This window comes from Hemitrygon akajei, chromosome 4, assembly GCF_048418815.1.
Source record: "Hemitrygon akajei chromosome 4, sHemAka1.3, whole genome shotgun sequence".
In the NCBI taxonomy this organism is placed as follows: domain Eukaryota; kingdom Metazoa; phylum Chordata; class Chondrichthyes; order Myliobatiformes; family Dasyatidae; genus Hemitrygon; species Hemitrygon akajei.
In genome coordinates this window covers 23,889,827-23,909,134 of record NC_133127.1, presented here as the reverse complement: position 1 = coordinate 23,909,134, position 19,308 = coordinate 23,889,827, and the positions used below count along the sequence as shown (strand labels likewise).

Here is a 19,308-nt window from a genome sequence, read left to right as displayed (position 1 = left end):
GAAGACAAACCGTGTATATCCAAAATAAATAAATAAATATTTAATTATATCGATTACATGAGTTGCAGAATCCTTGGAGTGTGGAATCAGTTCAGTGTTGAGTTGAATGAAGTTATCCTCACTGGTTCAGGAGACTGATGTTGTGTTCCTGAACCTGGTGGTATGGGACATAAGGCTCCTCTACCTCCCTCCCGATGGCACCTTCGAGAAGAGTTAAATTTCTTAACTTAAGTGTGAGTTTAAAAAGTACATGAGTCAGTTGTAACAATTGTTGTTTAATTTTAAAATCCTATCAACAATCAAGAGCTGATTACTAGGAAATAACAAAGAATTATATCTATAGAAAAGACTGATTTCTATTTTAACAAATTAAATGTCGTGAATTTGTAGTCATTGTTATATTAAAAGTGACTTTCCTCCCAAAAAATGTTCACAGACAAATCGATCACTAGTTGATCATTGAAAATTAAATACTATTAGGTCACTTCAGGGTTATAAGAGCTTAAGTTACACACTGCTTTCAATCTTCTTCATTTACCTGTATACACAAAGATTGCAGCATTGCAATTGAGAAGGGAATGATCATAAAATACATCTTTCTGTTATATTGAGAAGAGCTGCTATCATCAACAGATAAAATCATCCATAAAAACACAAATCTGCAGTTCAAAAAATGGAATTCTTGATTTTGCTTATTATTAGTGTGCATCATCTAACCATTGACTAAATTTGTTTAAGTATAAGAGTTTAGCTTACTGTATTATTTATAGCTTGCTTATGCTTTAGTGGAGGGGCCATGGGGGAATTTGGCACAGCAGAGCGAAATGAGTTTACAGCATCAATAACAGCCTATAGTAGTTTGATCTATAAACTGAAGTAAAACAATTCTATGCACTTCACAGAATCATTATTAAAGAAAGTTTGACAACCAACATCATAAGCAGTTTTTAGTATAACTGACCAAGTGCTTGGTCAGGGAATTTTTTGAATAAAACTTGCTATGACATTGAATATTTGAAATAGTGTTTTGGATGAGTTTAACCTTATGGAGTGTGGAAGATGAGAGATTGGTGAGGAGTGAATTGTAATAATCAAGTCTGCAGGTAAAAAAAAACTAGAAGATTATTTTAGCCACAGTGGATTTGGGAAATTATTGCAAAGGGAAAAAAAGCAGTTTTAATAATGCTACCCATCTATTAAAGCTGAGGAAGTTCACAAATTATATTGAGAGTAAAATGACTAGATAGTGTGGATGTGGAGAGGATGTTTCCTATAGTGGGGGAGTCTTAGACCAGAGGGCATAGCCTCAGAATAGAAGGACATTTCTTTGGAATAAAGATGAGGAGGAATTTCTTTAGCCAGACGCTGGTGGATCTGTGGAATTCATTGCCACAGATGGCCGTGAGGTCCAAATCACTGGGTATATTTAAAGTGGAGATTGATAATTTCTTGATTAGTAAAGGTGTCAAAATTTATGGGGAGAATGCAGGAGAATGGGATTGAGGGGGATAATAAATCATAGTGGAATGGTGGAGCAGACTCAATGGGCCAAATGGCAAAATTCTGCTTCTAAGTCTTATGTTCTTACAGTCTATAATTGGATCAAATACAGTATGAATATTTCAAAAAGTATGATTCACGCTCAGAACAAGTTATCAAACAAAGCAACAGTATAAGAGGGGTGAAAAGCTTGTCAGAATGAACAATGCAGCAAGTTGAAAACTATATAAAGAGCAAATTAGGCTGTTGAGAGCTCTATGTAAGATAACATATTAGCTTTACAAGCCCCATAAACACTGAAAGAAAAGTCATGCCTGTTTCCAGCTTTATTCTACAAAATAGTTGTCAGTAATTTCTTTTAGCTGTTTTATGGATATGATGAGGAAGCCTGTATTATCAGATAAGAACATGGATTTGGGTCTGGGTCCTTAAAAGATTATAAGATTCTCATCATTAATACTCATTAAGCTGCTGGTGTTATCAGGGAACAATTGCTGGCTTACTAAATCCTGGCTTGCTCAAAACATAGCCAAATTGTGTTTTATTTTTTTCGTTGTGGTTTTTCCCATCCCTTTTCTCTGTATTAATCCAGCTCCCTTTTCAAAGCTATTGTGTAATTGTTATCCATCATCCTATCAAATGATATATTCTAAATACTAAATAACTATTGCTTGAATGTCAAGCTCTTTTCCAAGCATATTAAATCTGACTTGTGCTTTACTGGCCTTTTAGCTACGAGAAACTGAATTCACTCCACCCTGTGTCTCTATCTATTATGTGTTGGTAGTATTCCTGGCCCACAGTCAGAAAGTTGTGAGTTGTAAATCAAACCTTGGATTTAAGATCAAATATTTGGATTGGCATATTATTACGGAAGAGGTAGTGTCAGGCTACTGACCTACGGCATCAGTCAGCTTAGGAGATGAACATATCTGTTCCCTTTGGTGAGCACATTAGTTCTCATGACATTAGTTGGGAGAAGAGCAGGAAATCCTGGCCAATATCCAATCCTCCATCAGGGCTATTCAATACAATGTGACTGTAGTTACATTGTATATTCTGTCAAAATAATTTACATATTTCCTTCAGGAAAACAGAAAAATTAGCTGTAGAGTGCTTTAGGGTGTGTGAGGACATGAGAGATGCTGTTTGGTATAAAGAGTTTTCTATCGCAGTGACTTTGTGATATGGTGCAACTCAAACTACCTGCGTCTCAATGTCACCAAGACCAAGGAGATGGTGGTGGACTTTAGGAGATCTAGGCCTCATATGGAGCTAGTGATCATTAATGGAGAATGTGTGGAGCAGGTTAAGACCTACAAGTATCTGGGAGTACAGTTGGACGAGAAGCTAGACTGGACTGCCAACACAGATGCCTTGTGCAGGAAGGCACAGAGTCGACTGTACTTCCTTAGAAGGTTGGCGTCATTCAATGTCTGCAGTGAGATGCTGAAGATGTTCTATAGGTCAGTTGTTGAGAGCGCCCTCTTCTTTGTGGTGGCGTGTTGGGGAGGAAGCATTAAGAAGAAGGACGCCTCACGTCTTAATAAGCTGATAAGGAAGGCGGGCTCTGTCGTGGGCAAAGTACTGGAGAGTTTAACATCGGTAGCTGAGCGAAGGGCGCTGAGTAGGCTACGGTCAATTATGGAAAACCCTGAACATCCTCTACATAGCACCATCCAGAGACAGAGAAGCAGTTTCAGCGACAGGTTACTGTCGATGCAATGCTCCTCAGACAGGATGAAGAGGTCAATACTCCTCAATGCCATTAGGCTTTACAATTCAACTGCCAGGACTTAAGAACTTTTTTTTTAAAGCTATTATTAATGCTTTTTGAGTTAGTGATTTAGATGCATATCATATTATTACTGAGTTAAGTATTGTATGTAATGAGTTTTTGCTACAACAAGTGTATGGGACATTGGAAAAAATGTTGAATTTCCCCATGGGGATGAATAAAGTATCTATCTATCTATCTATCTATCTATCCGAAATATCTTGGTCAAATTACTTCTTTGACTTCCTCCTCTCTAAAAAGATCTTGGCTTTGTGAATAGTCTTCTGAAAATCAAATGTAGAGCAGTACAGTACAGGGAAAGGCCCTTTGGCCATCTAAACCTCCTCTGTACCCTCTCCAAATCTTTCACATACTTCCACAAATGTGCTGACCAGAATTGCACCTAATACTCCACAGCGGCTCACCACAGTTTTATACATCCCAACGTGACTTCCTGATTTTTATACTCATTGCCCCAATCAATGAAGGCAAGCATACTGTATGCCTTCCTTACCATCGCATCTATGTGTGTTGCCATTTTCAAGGAGCTTTGGATTTTAGTGTTATCTACAAATTTACTAGTCAGTTCACCGACATTTTATGCGGAATCATTCATATACAGTGTATCATGTATATTTGTATAATCAAGAGGTCCCAGCACTCATCCTTGAAAGAGCATCACTGTTCACAGACCTCCAGTAGAAAAGCACCATTCCACCCAAACTAATTTTGAATCCATCTAACAAATCTTCATACGTCCCATGAGCCTTAATCTTCTGGATTAGACTATTAGATAGAACCTTGCAGAAAGCTTTATCGAAGGCTATGTATGCAACAGCTACTACCCTCACTTCACCTCCTCAAAATCTCAATCAAGTCTATAAGATTTGACCTCCTCCACGCTGGTCATCCTTAGTATGTCTATGTTGTCCATCCTATCCCTTATAGTCTTCATGATTTCCCTACTACTGAATAAGGATCACCAGTTTATTGTTTCTTGTTTGTCTCTATTGTACTTGTATAAAGAAGAAACATTGGTTTTTCACTAGTCATCTGGGACCTCAACTTTGGCTAAAGAGGATACAAAGATATCTGTCAAAGGTCCAGCAATCTTCCTTCTTGCCCCTCTCACTTGGGACTTGGGATACATCTATTAGGTCCTGGGGGCTTATCCACCTTAACATGAGAGCTCCAACACCACCTCCTTCATGATATCAACATCATTATCATTAAAATAATTTAGACAATAAATTGTGGCTTTCTTTCACCAAGTCTACTTGTTGCAACCACTGAATGTGCTTTCATGCCCTTAAGTAGTTGATAAGAACTGGCTTTCACCTTCTTGAGAAGTGTTAGTGGACATCATTTTGCAACTTGCCTCAGGGAACTAGGAACTGGGATTCACAGATTGAACTAGGACAGATTGCAGCCATGAGTCATAGAGCTGGCTTTCAATTTCGACTGAATTTTGCTAATTTCCTATTGACAGGTGAAAAGGGTTTGTTTCAGAGAGAAAAATAATTAAAGTTATTTAACATTTCCTTGACTTCCATAATTTGTCGGATCAACTTGGATATTTTTTGAAGAAGTATTCAGCTGGGTTTCTTGAGTGTGTGACTTTTTCATCATGAAATGAACGATTTGAAATGCCAACAGGATTTCCTCACAGCAAGTGTTACCCTCTCCTCTCCCACACATTGACACTGCCTGAGCCCTTGATCTTTCAGAGCTGCTTACGATTTTATCAAATGAAGAAAAGAAATCCATGTCTTATGTAACAATAAAATAAAAAAATGCAAGTAAAACAAGTTGGTTTTGAAAAGGATTGAACAATTGCATAGCCATTCAATACAAACAAATACATTAGAGGCACATGGACGATAGAAAAATGGAGGGCTATGTAGGAGTAAGGGTTAGATTGAAATTAGAGAAGATTAAAAGGTTAGCGTAATATTGTAAACTAAGGGACCTGTTACTGTGCTGTAATGTTCTATGTTCACATATCAGGCAAAATCTTAATTGTATGATCATCAGAGTTAGCATATATTTTGAGGAGAAAGCCATTGTCCGATTATAAACAGATCGTCCCCATCCCCACCACCACTCTTCTCCATCTGGCGAAACTGGTCCTCACTCTTAATTTTGGTTCCTTCCACTTTCTTCAAACCAAAGGTGTGGCCACTTGCATGATTCCCAGCTATGCCTGCCTTTTTGTTGGCAACATGGAACAGTCTAAGTTTCAAGCCGACACTGGTATCCCTCCCCAACTTTTCCTACTCTATATGGACAACTGCAATGCTGCGGCTTCCTGCACCCATGCTGAGCTCATCAAATTCATCATCTTTGCTTCCAACTTCCACCCTGCCCTCAAATTTACCTGGTTCCTTTCTGACACCTCCCTCCCCTTTCTCAATCTTTCTGTCTCTATCTCTGGAGACAGATTATCTGGTGATGTCTTTTATAAACCCAATGATTCTCAGAACTACCTGGACTATATATATAGTTTCAATATAATAATGGAGAAGGATACGATTGGACCCAGGGTTGAGATTTTTGATTGGAGAAAGGCTAACTTTGAGGAGATGCAAAAGGATTTAGAAGAAGTGGATTGGGACAATTTGTTTTATGGGAAGGATGTAATAGAGAAATGGAGGTCATTTAAAGGTGAAATTTTGAGGGTACAGAATCTTTATCTTCCTGTTAGGTTGAAAGGAAAGGTTAAAAGTTTGAGAGAGCCATGGTTTTCAAGGGATATTGGAAACTTGGTTCGGAAAAAGAGAGATACCTACAATAAATATAGGCAGCATGGAGTAAATGAGGTGCTAGAGGAATGTAAAGAATGTAAGAAGAATCTTAAGAAAGAAATTAGAAAAGCTAAAAGAAGATATGAGGTTGCTTTGGCAAGTAAGGTGAAAATAAATCCAAAGGGTTTCTACAGTTATATTAATAGCAAAAGGATAGTGAGGGATAAAATTGGTCCCTTAGAGAATCAGAGTGGACAGCTATGTGTGGAGCCAAAAGAGATGGGGGAGATTTTGAACAATTTCTTTACTTCGGTATTCACTAAGGAGAAGGATATTGAATTGTGTAAGGTAAGGGAAGCAAGTAGGGAAGTTATGGAAACTATGATGATTAAAGAGGAGGATGTACTGGCACTTTTAAGGAATATAAAAGTAGATAAATCTCCAGGTCCTGACAGGATATTCCCTAGGACCTTGAGGGAGGTTAGTGTAGAAATAGCAGGGGCTCTGACAGAAATATTTCAAATGTGATTAGAAATGGGATGGTGCCGGAGGATTGGCATATTGCTCATGGGGTTCCATTGTTTAAAAAAGGTTCTAAGAGTAAACCTAGCAATTATCGGCCTGTAAGTTTGACATCAGTGGTGGGTAAATTAATGGAAAGTATTCTTAGAGATGGTATATATAATTATCTGGATAGACAGGGTCTGATTAGGAACAGTCAACATGAATTTGTGCATGGAAGGTCATGTTTGACAAGTCTTATTGAATTTTTTGAAGAGGTTACTAGGAAAGTTGACGAGGGTAAAGCAGTGGATGTTGTCTATATGGACTTCAGTAAGGCCTTTGACAAGGTTCCACATGGAAGGTTAGTTAGGAAGGTTCAATCGTTAGGTATTAATATTGAAATAGTAACATGGATTCAAAAGTGGCTAGATGGGAGATACCAGAGAGTAGTGGTGGATAACTGTCAAGTTGGAGGCCGGTGACTAGTGGTTTGCCTCAGGGATCTGTACTGGGTCCAATGTTGTTTGTCATATACATTAATGATCTGGATGATGGGGTGGTAAATTGGATTAGTAAGTATGCAGATGATACTAAGGTAGGTGGCGTTGTGGATAATGAAGTAGGTTTTCAAAGCTTGCAGAAAGATTTAGGCCAGTTAGAAGAGTGGGCTGAACGATGGCAGATGGAGTTTAATGCTGATAAGTGTGAGGTGCTACATTTCGGTAGGAATAATCCAAATAGGACATACATGGTAAATGGTAGGGCATTGAAGAATGCAGCAGAACAGAGTGATCTAGGAATAATGGTGCATAGTTCCCTGAAGGTGGAATCTCATGTGGATAGGGTGGTGAAGAAAGCTTTTGGTATGCTGGCCTTTATAAATCAAAGCATTGAGTATAGGAGTTGGGATGTAATGTTAAAATCATACAAAGCATTGGTGAGGCCAAATTTGGAGTATTGTGTACAGTTCTGGTCACCGAATTATAGGAAAGATGTCAACAAAATAGATAAGAGTACAGAGGAAATTTACTAGAATGTTACATGGGTTTCAGCACCTAAGTTACAGAGAAAGGTTGAATAAGTTAGGACTGTATTCTTTGGAGCGTAGAAGGTTGAGGGGGGACTTGATAGAGGTATTTAAAATTATGAGGGGGATAGATAGAGTTGACGTGGATAGGTTTTTTCCATTGAGAGTAGGGGAGATTCAAACAAGAGGACATGAGTTGAGAGGGGGCAAAAATTTAGGGGTAACACGATGGGGAATTTCTTTACTCAGAGTGGTAGCTGTGTGGAATGAGCTTCCAGTAGAAGCAGGTTCAATATTGTCATTTTAAAAAAAAAAAAAATTGGATAGGTATATGGACAGGAAAGGAAAGGAGGGTTATGGGCTGAGAGCAGGTCAGTGGGACTAGGTGAGAGTAAGTGTTTGGCATGGACTAGAAGGGCTGAGATGGCCTGTTTCTGTGATGTAATTGTTATATGGTTATACCTCTTCCCACCCTATCACTTGTAAAAATGCTATTCCCTTCTCTCAATTCCTCTGTCTCCACCACATCTGCTCTCAGGATGAGGCTTTTCATTGAGATGTCCTTCTCTTTCAAAGAAAGGAGCTTTCCTTCCTCCACCATCAACGCAGCCTTCACCTGCATCCCTTCCATGTCTGCCCTCTTCCCATTCATCCTCCACCCCACCAGGGATAGGGTTCCTCTTATCCTCACCTACCACCCCACCATTATTCTCTATAACTTCTGCCATCTTTAATGGGATCCCACCACCAAGTACATTCTTCGTTCCCCTTCACCTTCTGCTTTCAACAAAGATCACTCCCTATGCGACTCCCTTGTCCATTGTCCCTCCCTACTGATCTCCCTCCTGGCACTCATCATTGCAAGCAGAACAAGTGCCACACCTGCCCCTACACCTCATCCCTCACTACCATTCAAGGCCCGAAACAATCCTTCTAGGTGAGGTGACAATTCTCCTTTGAGTCTTTTGGGGTCATATACTGTGTTCGGTACTGCTGTGTATTGTTGAGATATGATGTAGATTGGGAGGCCACTTCGCCAAGCACCTACTGCTTCGTCTGCCAGAAAAAATGGGATCTGCCATTGGCCACCCATTTTAATTCTACTTCCCATTCCCATTCCGACAGGTCAGTACATGGCCTTCTCTTCTGCTGTGATGAGGCCACACTCAAATTTGAGGAGCCACACCTTATATTCCATCTGGGTAGCCTCTAACCTGATGGCATGAATGACGATTTCTCAAACTTCCGGTAATACCAACCCACACCCCCCCCCCCCCCCCCCCGCCGCCCCACCTTCACCATTCGCTATTTCCGTTTCCCTCTCTCACCTTGTCTCCTACCTGCCCTGTAGTGCTCCTCCCTCTTCCCTTTCTTCCATAGCCTTTAGTCCTCTCCTGTCAGATTCCCTCTTCTCCAGTCTTTTATCTTTTTCACCAATCAACTTCCCGGCTATTGACTTCACTCCTTCCCCTCTCCCAGGTTCATCTTTTACCTGCTACCTTGTACTTCTTCGTCTCCCCCCCCCCGCCCCCCCGAGTCGTCTTATTCTGACTTAATCATCTTTTTTTCCTTCCTGAGGAAAGGTTTTGGCCCAAAACATCGACAGTTTACTCTTTTCCATAAATGCCTCCTGACCTTATGAGTTCCTCCAGCATTTTGTGTGTATTACGTTAAACTATTATAAATGTATTTGTAAACTGGGCCATTATCTGATCAACTGAAAATTATGGTCATTATCTTGAGGCAATCAATCAGTTACTTATAACTTGAAATTTTCAATAGGCACAGTATATTGTTAATATTATAGTGTCTATATCATTTTATGTGCTGTATGTGTTTTGCACCTTGGTCCCAGAGGAACGTTGTTTTGTTTAGCTGTACATACGTACAGTTGAATGACAATAAACTTGAACTTGTACTTGGCATTGCCTTGCTGAAAAATAATTCATGCCCAGATATTAAGGAGCTTTATGTGGAATCAACCCAATGTCTGTGTATCTTTAAAATGCTGACTTTGAATTTACTCACACATTGGAGGCTCCAGCTGCCAGTTCCCAGAAATACGCCATCAGACACTTATAGGCTGTGTGGACTGGGGCTGATTAGACCCTGTGGAGAGAGAAACTAAGATGAATGAAGTGCAGCAGCCAGCACAGCTTCGGTTGTGACAGATGCAACTGAGGAGATCCTGACTCAGGGGAATGTGGCAATTTTTTTCCGTGAATGCTTTTCTGTCACTCACAGGCTTGGCAGATATCCTGAACTATCCTCCATCAACTCCCAATTTTAGTGCATCAACACTGAATAACATTTCCTCATCTATGGATCCTCAACCCTTTATTGATACATACCTGTGTATCTTTCTTCCCCACATTCCAAATATTTCAGACACTATATGTAAAAATGCAACCCTTTGTCCATTCAAGAGATCTTAGTGAAAATGTCTACTCTACATGGAAATAGTTTTCCCTGCAAGACTGACCTCCATTTAGAAGTGTGGGTCATGGATCGTTCTGCTTGATTACAAATTCTCAAAAGTGTGTAAAGTCAACTTACTCTTTCTTAACACCACAATTCCATTTGGCATTGTGATCACTTTTTAACCTATTCTTCAGCTAGTGTACCATTCTTTTGTCAGTTTTTTTTTTTGCTTTTTGCATGATTATTGGTGTTCTTTTGGTGTCTGACCCCCTGTGTGATTGAAAAATTCCCTTGCATTGTGCCCAGCAGTGCAGTTAGTGGAATGTCACTTTGTTATGGTTGCCCCTACACAGCCACTCCAACGCTATTGCAATGGCAGGTGAAACATAAGACAGCAGGCAGAAAAGAGAAATACAATGGAGGAAAGGGCTATCATTGTGGATAGATAGAAATGGTAAAAGAGAGTTCAGTAAGAAGAAAAACATTTAAAAATAGAAATGGAGGAAACTTTGATGGAAATTGATGGGGATAGTATCAGGCAGAAATATACAGGAAAATCAATGAGTGAAAAAGAAATGGAATGGAATGTACAGACAAGAGAGAAAGAAAGAAATAATCAGTTTTACCAATATTGTGAACAAGTTGTCCCAACCTTAATTTTGGAAATTCCAGTGCCTGTATCGATTGAAGACTTTACAACTGATTATTTACTAGCAAGTATGAAATTTGTTTTCAGGAGATATTATTTTTTGTTGCAATTGCCTCCATCTACAATTTTCTTTTGTTAATCAATATACTACTGAGGTAAATGTAGAGTCAAAAAGATGGTAGTTGATCAATGCCATCTCTAAGAACTTTAAATTCCCTTCTCTTAAAAATAGAACATTTCTTCATTGTCAAAAAAAAGCATCGTTTGGCAGAATGAGCCCTTTCCCAGTACATTTGCATATGAAGAATGTACTGTTTACTTTGCAATAATTTAGTAAGGTTGTGATATCCTTTTGAGGTTAACACCATGTTGCTGTTATTTATTCATTCAGTTCCAACTAAATAGCTTTGTGTGAAGCTTCACGTTAATCAAGAAATTATTGTTTTGAAAGGAAATCTTGGAGGAATGCATCCTGCCAAATAAATGCCAGCATTAGGGGAATGACAAATTCAGTTGGAAGTTTGCAGTTTCCTTATATTAAAGAATAGCATAGGACATGGATTATACTTCAATTTCTTGCCTTGTCTCCATATATCCATACCGATACTCGGTAGTATCAAATATATCTTCAAGGAGCGGTCCCTCAAAAAGGAGGCACCCACCATTAAGGATCCCTACCACCCTGGACATGCCCTATGCTCATTGTTACCATCAACAAAGAGGTACACACTCAACGATTCAGAAAGAACTTCTTCCCCTCTGCCATCTGATTTCTAAATGGACAGTGAACCCATGAACATTTTATATGTATGTATATATATAAAATACTACAATACAAAACTGAATTGTAGTGTATATATATATATACTACAATTCAGTTTTTTCTGTATTATCATTTAGTGTACTGCACTGCTACCACAAAGTTAACAAATTTCACAACATATGCCATATGCTGCTGACATTAAACCGGATTCTGATTCTGATATAACTTGACTCCCTTGTGTTGAAATGTCAAATATCATTTGTCTTGAATGCAGTTGAGTCTTTTGTGCTGTATTCTTTAATGTAGAAAGAGGTTTGGAGAGGGCAGCCCAGCACCATAGCTAGTAGAGACACTAGCCACTTAGTACAAAAGACCCAGCTTTCATAGTGACCTCCTATTTGTATGGAGTTTCCATGTTCTATCTATGACTGTATGGGTTTCTGCCCACATCCCCAATGTTGCACACATTGGTGGATTAATTGGCCATTGTAAACTTTCAGTACTGTGTAAGTGGGTGGTAGAATCTAGAGGGAGTTGCTGAGAATGTGGGGAAATGTTTAAAAAAGTTAATGTAGGATTGGGGTAAATGGGAAGATGGTGGGCATAAATGTCTATGCCTCTCAGACTCCTTTGAGTAATAATGAAAAAAACCTTTCATTACTAAATAACCAGACTTTTATCCTTATGATTCGGAATCAAAACATAGCCAAGAAAAAAGAAACCCAATAAGTCGAGAGCTGCTAATTGACAGCTAAATTAATGTTTCAAATGGAAACAATCACAAAAATTGAGTGAAACTAATGTGAAACTGTGCTTTATTTCTTGCAGTGTCCTGATTCAGCTTGTAAGCAGGATCTGTTGGCCTACTTGCAGCGTATAGCACTCTACTGCCACCAACTTAATATCTGCAGCAAAGTGAAGGCAGAAGTCCAAAACCTGGGAGGGGAGCTGATTGTGTCAGGGGTAAGTAGTTAAAGGCTATTTCCTGAAGGTAGAAGGAATCTCTCTGTCACTTTTCACATGCTCTGCAACCTTGTGTTTTTGAATATACCCTTTCCTAATGGTATTTTCTTCCGGGTATGCTTCATTAGCAACGATGCTTCTTATATATATTCATGTAGATTTATGACAGATAAAATACATATACTTAATGATCACCGTGACCTCATTAAAGTCTGTAAGAGGAATATTAGCTTAAGGAATGTGAGGTTCTCTTGTACTTCATTCCACTTTGCTACCATAGGGATTTTTTCTTTCCTTCCAGTGACGGATGTCCTCGAGCCGCAATAGCTCATATGTGACAAAATGTAAGCAACATTATTTAAATCATTCTAGCAACAAAGAGGTGTTATTTATAGTCAGGTGAGATATGCTGCTACAGAATCAGAGGGAGAGCCCTGCTGCATTCGTAGCATCACCAAAGCTTACAACTGCCTTGTTCAAAGCCCCTGAAGGACAAAGCTGCATTTACAATAATCTGATAATGGCACTAAATTTCAATGTGATTTCCAATATTTACATTAACCTTTTGGCATCAGGATTCAAAGCCAAAACTGACATGATATCAAGATCTCCTTTTCCAGCTGGTTGTGAAAGAAAGGAATCAGCTTCCTTCTATATACTTTACACAATGTAAATTCAAAAAGGACTTACATTTTTATGGGTTTATGGGATGTGAGGCAAAACTAGAATGTCTTTCAGACATACGGTGCTATGCAAAAGTCTTAGGCGCACACACACACACACACATTTATTTATATTTATTTAAATAAATCCCACACCCCTCCCACAGTGCTCCACCCTTGCCATACCCAACATCCTTTGCTCCCACTGGATTTACAGACTTGCTCTCTGCTCCGCATTGGCAAATACGGTGCAGTGCACTAATTGGAGGGTGAAAGGTACAGTGGGCTACATTGTAAGGATTTTCAGGGGTGAAATTTGCTTGTGCTAAATGGGTGAGACTGAATTGTATGCTGTTGTACACTTAGCATCCACTTTATCCAGTACATCCTGCACCAAATACAACGGGCATTGAGAGTACAGTATGTTTGTGCTCTTCAGATGCTGTAGCCCATCTACTTTAGAGCTTGATGTGTTGTGCATTAATAAAGGCTTTTCTGCACACCACTGTCGTAATGCTTGGTTATTTCAGTTACTGTCACCTCTCTGTGAGCTTCAACCAGACTGGGCATTCTCTTCTGACTCTTCTCATTAACATCATGTTTTTGCCTACAGAACTGCCTTTTTTTTGTTTTTCGCATCGTTCTCTGTAAGCTCTAGAGACTGTGAGTAAAAATCCTAGGCGGTCAGCAGTTTCCGAGATTCTGAACCCACCCTGTCTGGCACCAGCAATCATTCCATAATCAAAGTTACTTAGATCACATTTCTTCCACATTCTGATGTTTGGTCTGAACAGCAACTGAGCCTTTTGAACATGCTTTTATGCACTGATTGGCTGATTGGATATTTATTTGCATTAATGAACAGGTGTACAGATGTACCTAATAAAGTGGTCACTGAGTGCAAAGACCTCTGTATATTTCAGATGTCAGGAAGTACAGAGACCAATACACTTGCACCTATTCAAATGAGAGAATTGCTCACACCCGAAAGTTCTACGAAAACAGACCTTGGGAAACCAGCTGCTTTTGTGGTGTCACTTCCGCTGCAGAGAGATGTGACAGTATCTCATATCAAGATCAAGGTCCCATAAACAATTTCATAAATAACCAAACCGTTGGTGAGAGTTCAATGGGGAGAATTGTCCTGTCTTCTTTTTAATCACAGTATTTTCTGCTTTCACCAGAATGAGCAGTCAAGATTTCATATCACTGTCATCCAAAAATTGCTTCTTTAATAATGCAACACTCCTTCAGTGCTAACTGAAACGTAAGCTTGGATTTTGTCTCTGGAGTCAACTGTACCAAGCAAGGCGAACTGCATTGCAAAGGAACCAATACGGAGTAAGTTTAGAGAAAAGGCGAGTAAGGTTCACAACGTTCCCGTTTGCACTAGTTGGTACTATATTTGGCAATCCGAGTCAGAGGCCAAAAGTCTGTTGCAGTTGGAAGGAAAAATATGTTCTATTTGATGAGGCTGAGGTGCAAAATGAATCTTTCACTCCTCAAAGCTATGTGATAGATTGCTTGGGAGCATTCAGTGATAAGCATAAAACTCCAGCTCCAAATAAAGCCGGAAATCATTTCTTTTACCAGACCATTTGCTTTCTCAGTGTCTGTTTGAGCATACTGTGGCAGACGAGCAGAATGCAGCCAAGTACATCTGTATGCAGTTCACACAGAACCGAAGTTCAGCTGTATACACACGTTTTCTCCTCAAACCTAGATACAGCTGGGGCCAACATTTATCTGAGGTGAATGCCAACAGCAACTTTAAACATTGAACGCTTCTGTTTGGCTCTTCTGGCATGAGACCTGCATTGTGCTCCATTTAAAGGACCATGCTGCTCGTCCATGCCTATTAGCATAGATGAAACTTCTCTGTAACCTTCTCTTGTGGATATATTTGAGGTTCAATTATTTCAGTTTATCTCCTTTGTGGGGCAAGTTGGCTCCTTGGGTCCTAACTAACCTCCTGGAGGTTCTGAGGCAGGGAAGATGGATGCACAGTGGAGGTCAGAGTTCTGCCCTGCTACTGTACTTGTTACTTATTATATTTCTACAGCAACTCCAGATTTACGAGACTGAGGCCTCAGTGCAGTTCAGTCTAACAGCTGCCTCTCTGTTTCATAGTGGCCTTGATTAGGAAGTAAGCAGCAATTCCATTCAATTGCATGAGGTTACTGAAGATCTTTGAATAGTTAAGTTCAGTGAAGTTATTCGTTTTCTGTTTCACTGACTATGTTCTATCTTAGTGGTAACAAAATGCATATTAAACTTCTCACATTTTGTTATTTACGAAATAATTTTCTTTATTATGACCTGTCCAAATGTCTTCAAACACTTTGAATATCAGAAGCATTTACAATGAGAGATGCCTTTACCAGTGGAAAGTTGTCAAAGGACAGCAGCAAGCTGGGGATGGGGCTTCAGGTTCTGCCACCTGAAGCTCATTTGTCACGAACTTGCTCCACCCAACAAGAGTGGAGCCTTCCAGCAACTTTTAGGAGCCACAGTGGGCACAGTGAGCCACTTTTAGGGCACAGTGAGAGGATGACCCAGACAGTGGGTCAGAACAAGCCTGCTACGTTTAATGTCATGATTACTACTTTTCATAATTAGTTCTACAGATTAGGACACTGAATTCTTTGATTGAAGAGAAACTTTGGCACATTTTCCCTGTATGCTTTTCAAACAAATGTTCATTGGCCTATAGAATTAATTCTTCATCAGTTACTATTTTGGAAGATTTCAACCACTTAAATGACCACTACTCCAGTTTATCAAAGACCTTGAGTTTACTGGTGTGTAAATCCTTATGTTGCTGATTTTCATGAAGAAAATGACAAAGTAAATCACAAACAAGAGAAAGTCTGCAGATGGTGGAAATCCAAAGCCAAACACACAAAACGCTAGAGAGACTCAGCAGGCCAGGCAGTATCTAAGGAAAAGAGTAAACAGTCGACATTTTGAGAGCTTTATACGTGGTGATGATGGCAGGGAGTTCAGTAGTCTCATGGCCTGGGGAAGGAAGCTGTTTCCCATCCTAATATTCCTTGTCCTAATGCTTGCCCTGATGAAAGTTTTGGCCTGAAACTTTGACTGTTTACTCTTTTCCATAGATGCTGCCTGACCTGCTGAGTTCCTCCAGCTTTTCTGTGTATGGCAAAGTAAATTCCTTTTTGAACTTGGAGGCTTTTTGCTAAGCTGATCAACAGAAGAAATTTCAGCCCAATATTTTACAGTTTTGTGCACTGATTATTGATTACGGCATCAAAAATGATGTAATGAGAAGAATACCAACATTGCGAGTTCCTTATTCGCATCATAGAAAAGAATAGTTGTGTGTTACATTAGAATCCTTGGCTTACTATAGTTACATGATAATTTTCTATCTCATAGCCTCTTCTAGTGACGGCAATCTCATTTATTCCTCAGGATATTTATAGACCTCTTACTTCTCTTGATTGGATCTGATTGACTGTGATTTGCTTGTACATGGCCGGTTTCATTTTAACACTTTTTTTTATTCACTGTGACAGACCAGGTTTACTCATCCACACTTCAATTCCCCTCCTACTCCATCTCCCAGTCTGATTGTGAATGCTGAAAAACGATTGATTTATTTTAATGCTCTCTGCTCAATTTTGACATCTTGTGATTGATCCAGTGGCAGTCTATATTTTTTAAATAAAATCCAGTCTATATTAAAAAATGTTAACACAAGAATATAACCCTAGTAAATTTTTCCTGGAGTTACAGAAGAAGAAACATCAGTGAACATTACCCTCTAAAAGTAATTCATGTTGTGAAGTTTGACACTACGCAGGGTGCTGTTGGTGCAGAACGGGGGTAAAAAGGTTTCACAGTATGGTCAGTTGGTGACTTAAATTGACAAGGATAGGATTGGATTAAAACCAGAAAATCATAATGTTGCTGACAAAATAGTAAGCCTGAGAATAAGAATGTTTTAGGAAGCGGCAATAAAAACAGAAGGAGAATTCAGAATATTAGAACAAATGACATTTCAAGTTCAAGTTTATTGTCATTTAACCATGTATATATACTACCAAACAAAACAACATTGCTCTGAACCAAAGTGCACAACACAGTACATGTAATTCACACACAACACATAAAGTAATATTACCACAAATAAATGAACAAATAATAGATGCATATATGATGCAAGAGCACCCCTCTCACAGGGGCTCGTACACCACCTTGGCTCGTTAGCTAACTCTGCTGGCAACCACGTGACTCAACAGTGGGAAGGACACCTTTCATAAACTATACACGTCTAGGATTGATATGATTTAGGGTTCAACTTGATGTTCCACTTAAAAGAACCTCGATTTGAGTGAATGCTGTGTAAATTCTGCCCCTACACAGTTATTGGCAGCCTAGAAATGACAGATCATACACCAGCACAAAATAATAAAGAAACTATATTTACAAATTTTTAACTTTATCCAACAGTTAACAGAGAAAGAAAAAAAAAACAGATATAAGGGCTTATTACAGTTAAACAAGTCTAAATGTGCAGATCAACACTGGAACGCAATCCTGTATTAGCTGGGTATGCCACTTTACTCATGGATCTGAACTCTCTTGACCAAGTTCAGGCAGAAGTTCCCTTCTTGGAATCCTCCTTGTTGCAAAGCTCCCCTTGCAATCGCGCTCCCCCCCCCCCCCCCCCACCCCTTCGGATGTGATCCTTCAGGCATCTTCCCTGATTCTTTTCTGTCTGCACTTCCTGCCAAAAGACCCCAAACCAGACTACTGTCCTTCAGAAAACTCTTCCCCCCAGCTCTCTAGAACCTTCTCTCACATTCCGCAATTTTGATTGGCTGACACAACATTCCTGAATTAGGCAACATAGCTCCTTATCTTTCGCCAAAGCCAAAACATTCTTTTCATCAGGACACACTGCTTTTACAGAAAACTGCTGAGTTTTTTCCCTTGATGCTGCCCGGCCTGCTGAGTTCCTCCAGCATTTTGTGTGTGTTGCAGGTATATTATTTTCTGTAAAAGCAGTGTTTTAGCAGCATTTTGTGTTTCATTTGTGAAAATCATCATCTGCAGATTTTCTCATTTGTGAAAATAACATACTTCACAGCATAGCAGTAGAGATCTTAACAAGTTAAAAAGTAAGCATTATAATATTACTGGAGCTTCATACATGATGATGGTGGCAGGGAGTTCTGTAGTCGCACAGCCTGGGGGAAGAAGCTGTTTCCCATCCTAACGATTCTTGTCTTAACGCTACAGTATGCCGTAAGGTATAACTGTAAGAAGTTTGCACCATTGAGGGAGTTCCAGAAATAAATGGGAATCCATGGAATGAATGGTGGGAGAAATACTTGAAAGGAATTAAGAAATGTCTGAGGCATTACACAAATAATTTGATCATACCTTAATGCAATATGCAGGTGAAGTGGAGGGTAAACAAAGCTTTAAAATGATGATGAGCAACTTCAAATAATTGACATACTAAATAGAAAATGCAGAAGAAAGTAATGTGATTAAAACCAGACCATTCTATGAGCTTGATGGTCTGTACTGCAAATAGAGGATTGCTGAGGTAGCAGTTAGATCAGCGTGAAACAGCAGAGTTTCCAGAGATTAGAGCCACAGAGAGCCATGGAGTCACACAGCATGGAAAATATTGAAACATCCAGAAGACTGAGGGGAAGGTTATGTCAACTTTTTTTTATGAAAGGAAGAAGAGAAAAATATTTTTAAATTATTTATTATATTGCTGGAATCCATTTTTCTTTTTCTCCTTCTGCAATCCCTCGAGATTGTTGGATCCTGTTGCTTTTATAATCCAAAAGTTCTTGCACATTAAGAATGAGGCATAACACTTATTGATAGCTATTAAGTGTTACAAGGACAAAGAATGAACAAAGGGAAAAGCTGTAATAGTTGTCTTGTTCTCAGACTAGAGATAACAAGACTTCCAGAGATAACAATAACCTACAAAATAACCAAATTCAAGTAGAGTGACATCTGCTAAAGCAAACTCAAAAGATTCTAGAAAAACATAGAAGCAACTGTACCATAATTGCTGGAAAATTCACTGAACAATTACATGTGTATCGCTGATTATATAGGTTGGTTGGGTTACAGGTATCCAAGGATCATGATGAATGCTTGTATTTGCACTGGAGACTGGTGACTTCTGGAATTTTCCAGGCTTTGGTGTTGGGCCTTTTCTTTTAATTTATATTAACGACCTAGATTTGGGCATACCACCACAATTGCAGAAGCAGAAGCGTTGACTGCTTATTCCCCTCCA

At 39.2% G+C, this 19,308-nt stretch overlaps 1 protein-coding gene across 3 annotated transcripts in view; it reads left to right on the top strand.

Annotated features, from left to right (window-relative positions):
• Positions 1-19,308, top strand: part of LOC140726163 (catenin alpha-2) — an 817,330-nt gene that overhangs the window by 765,918 nt on the left and 32,104 nt on the right. For all 3 annotated transcript variants that reach the window (XM_073042154.1, XM_073042153.1, XM_073042155.1), the window contains one exon: positions 12,214-12,348. In XM_073042154.1, coding sequence (XP_072898255.1) covers positions 12,214-12,348 — 135 coding nt within the window. The remainder of the gene's footprint in view (positions 1-12,213; positions 12,349-19,308) is intronic.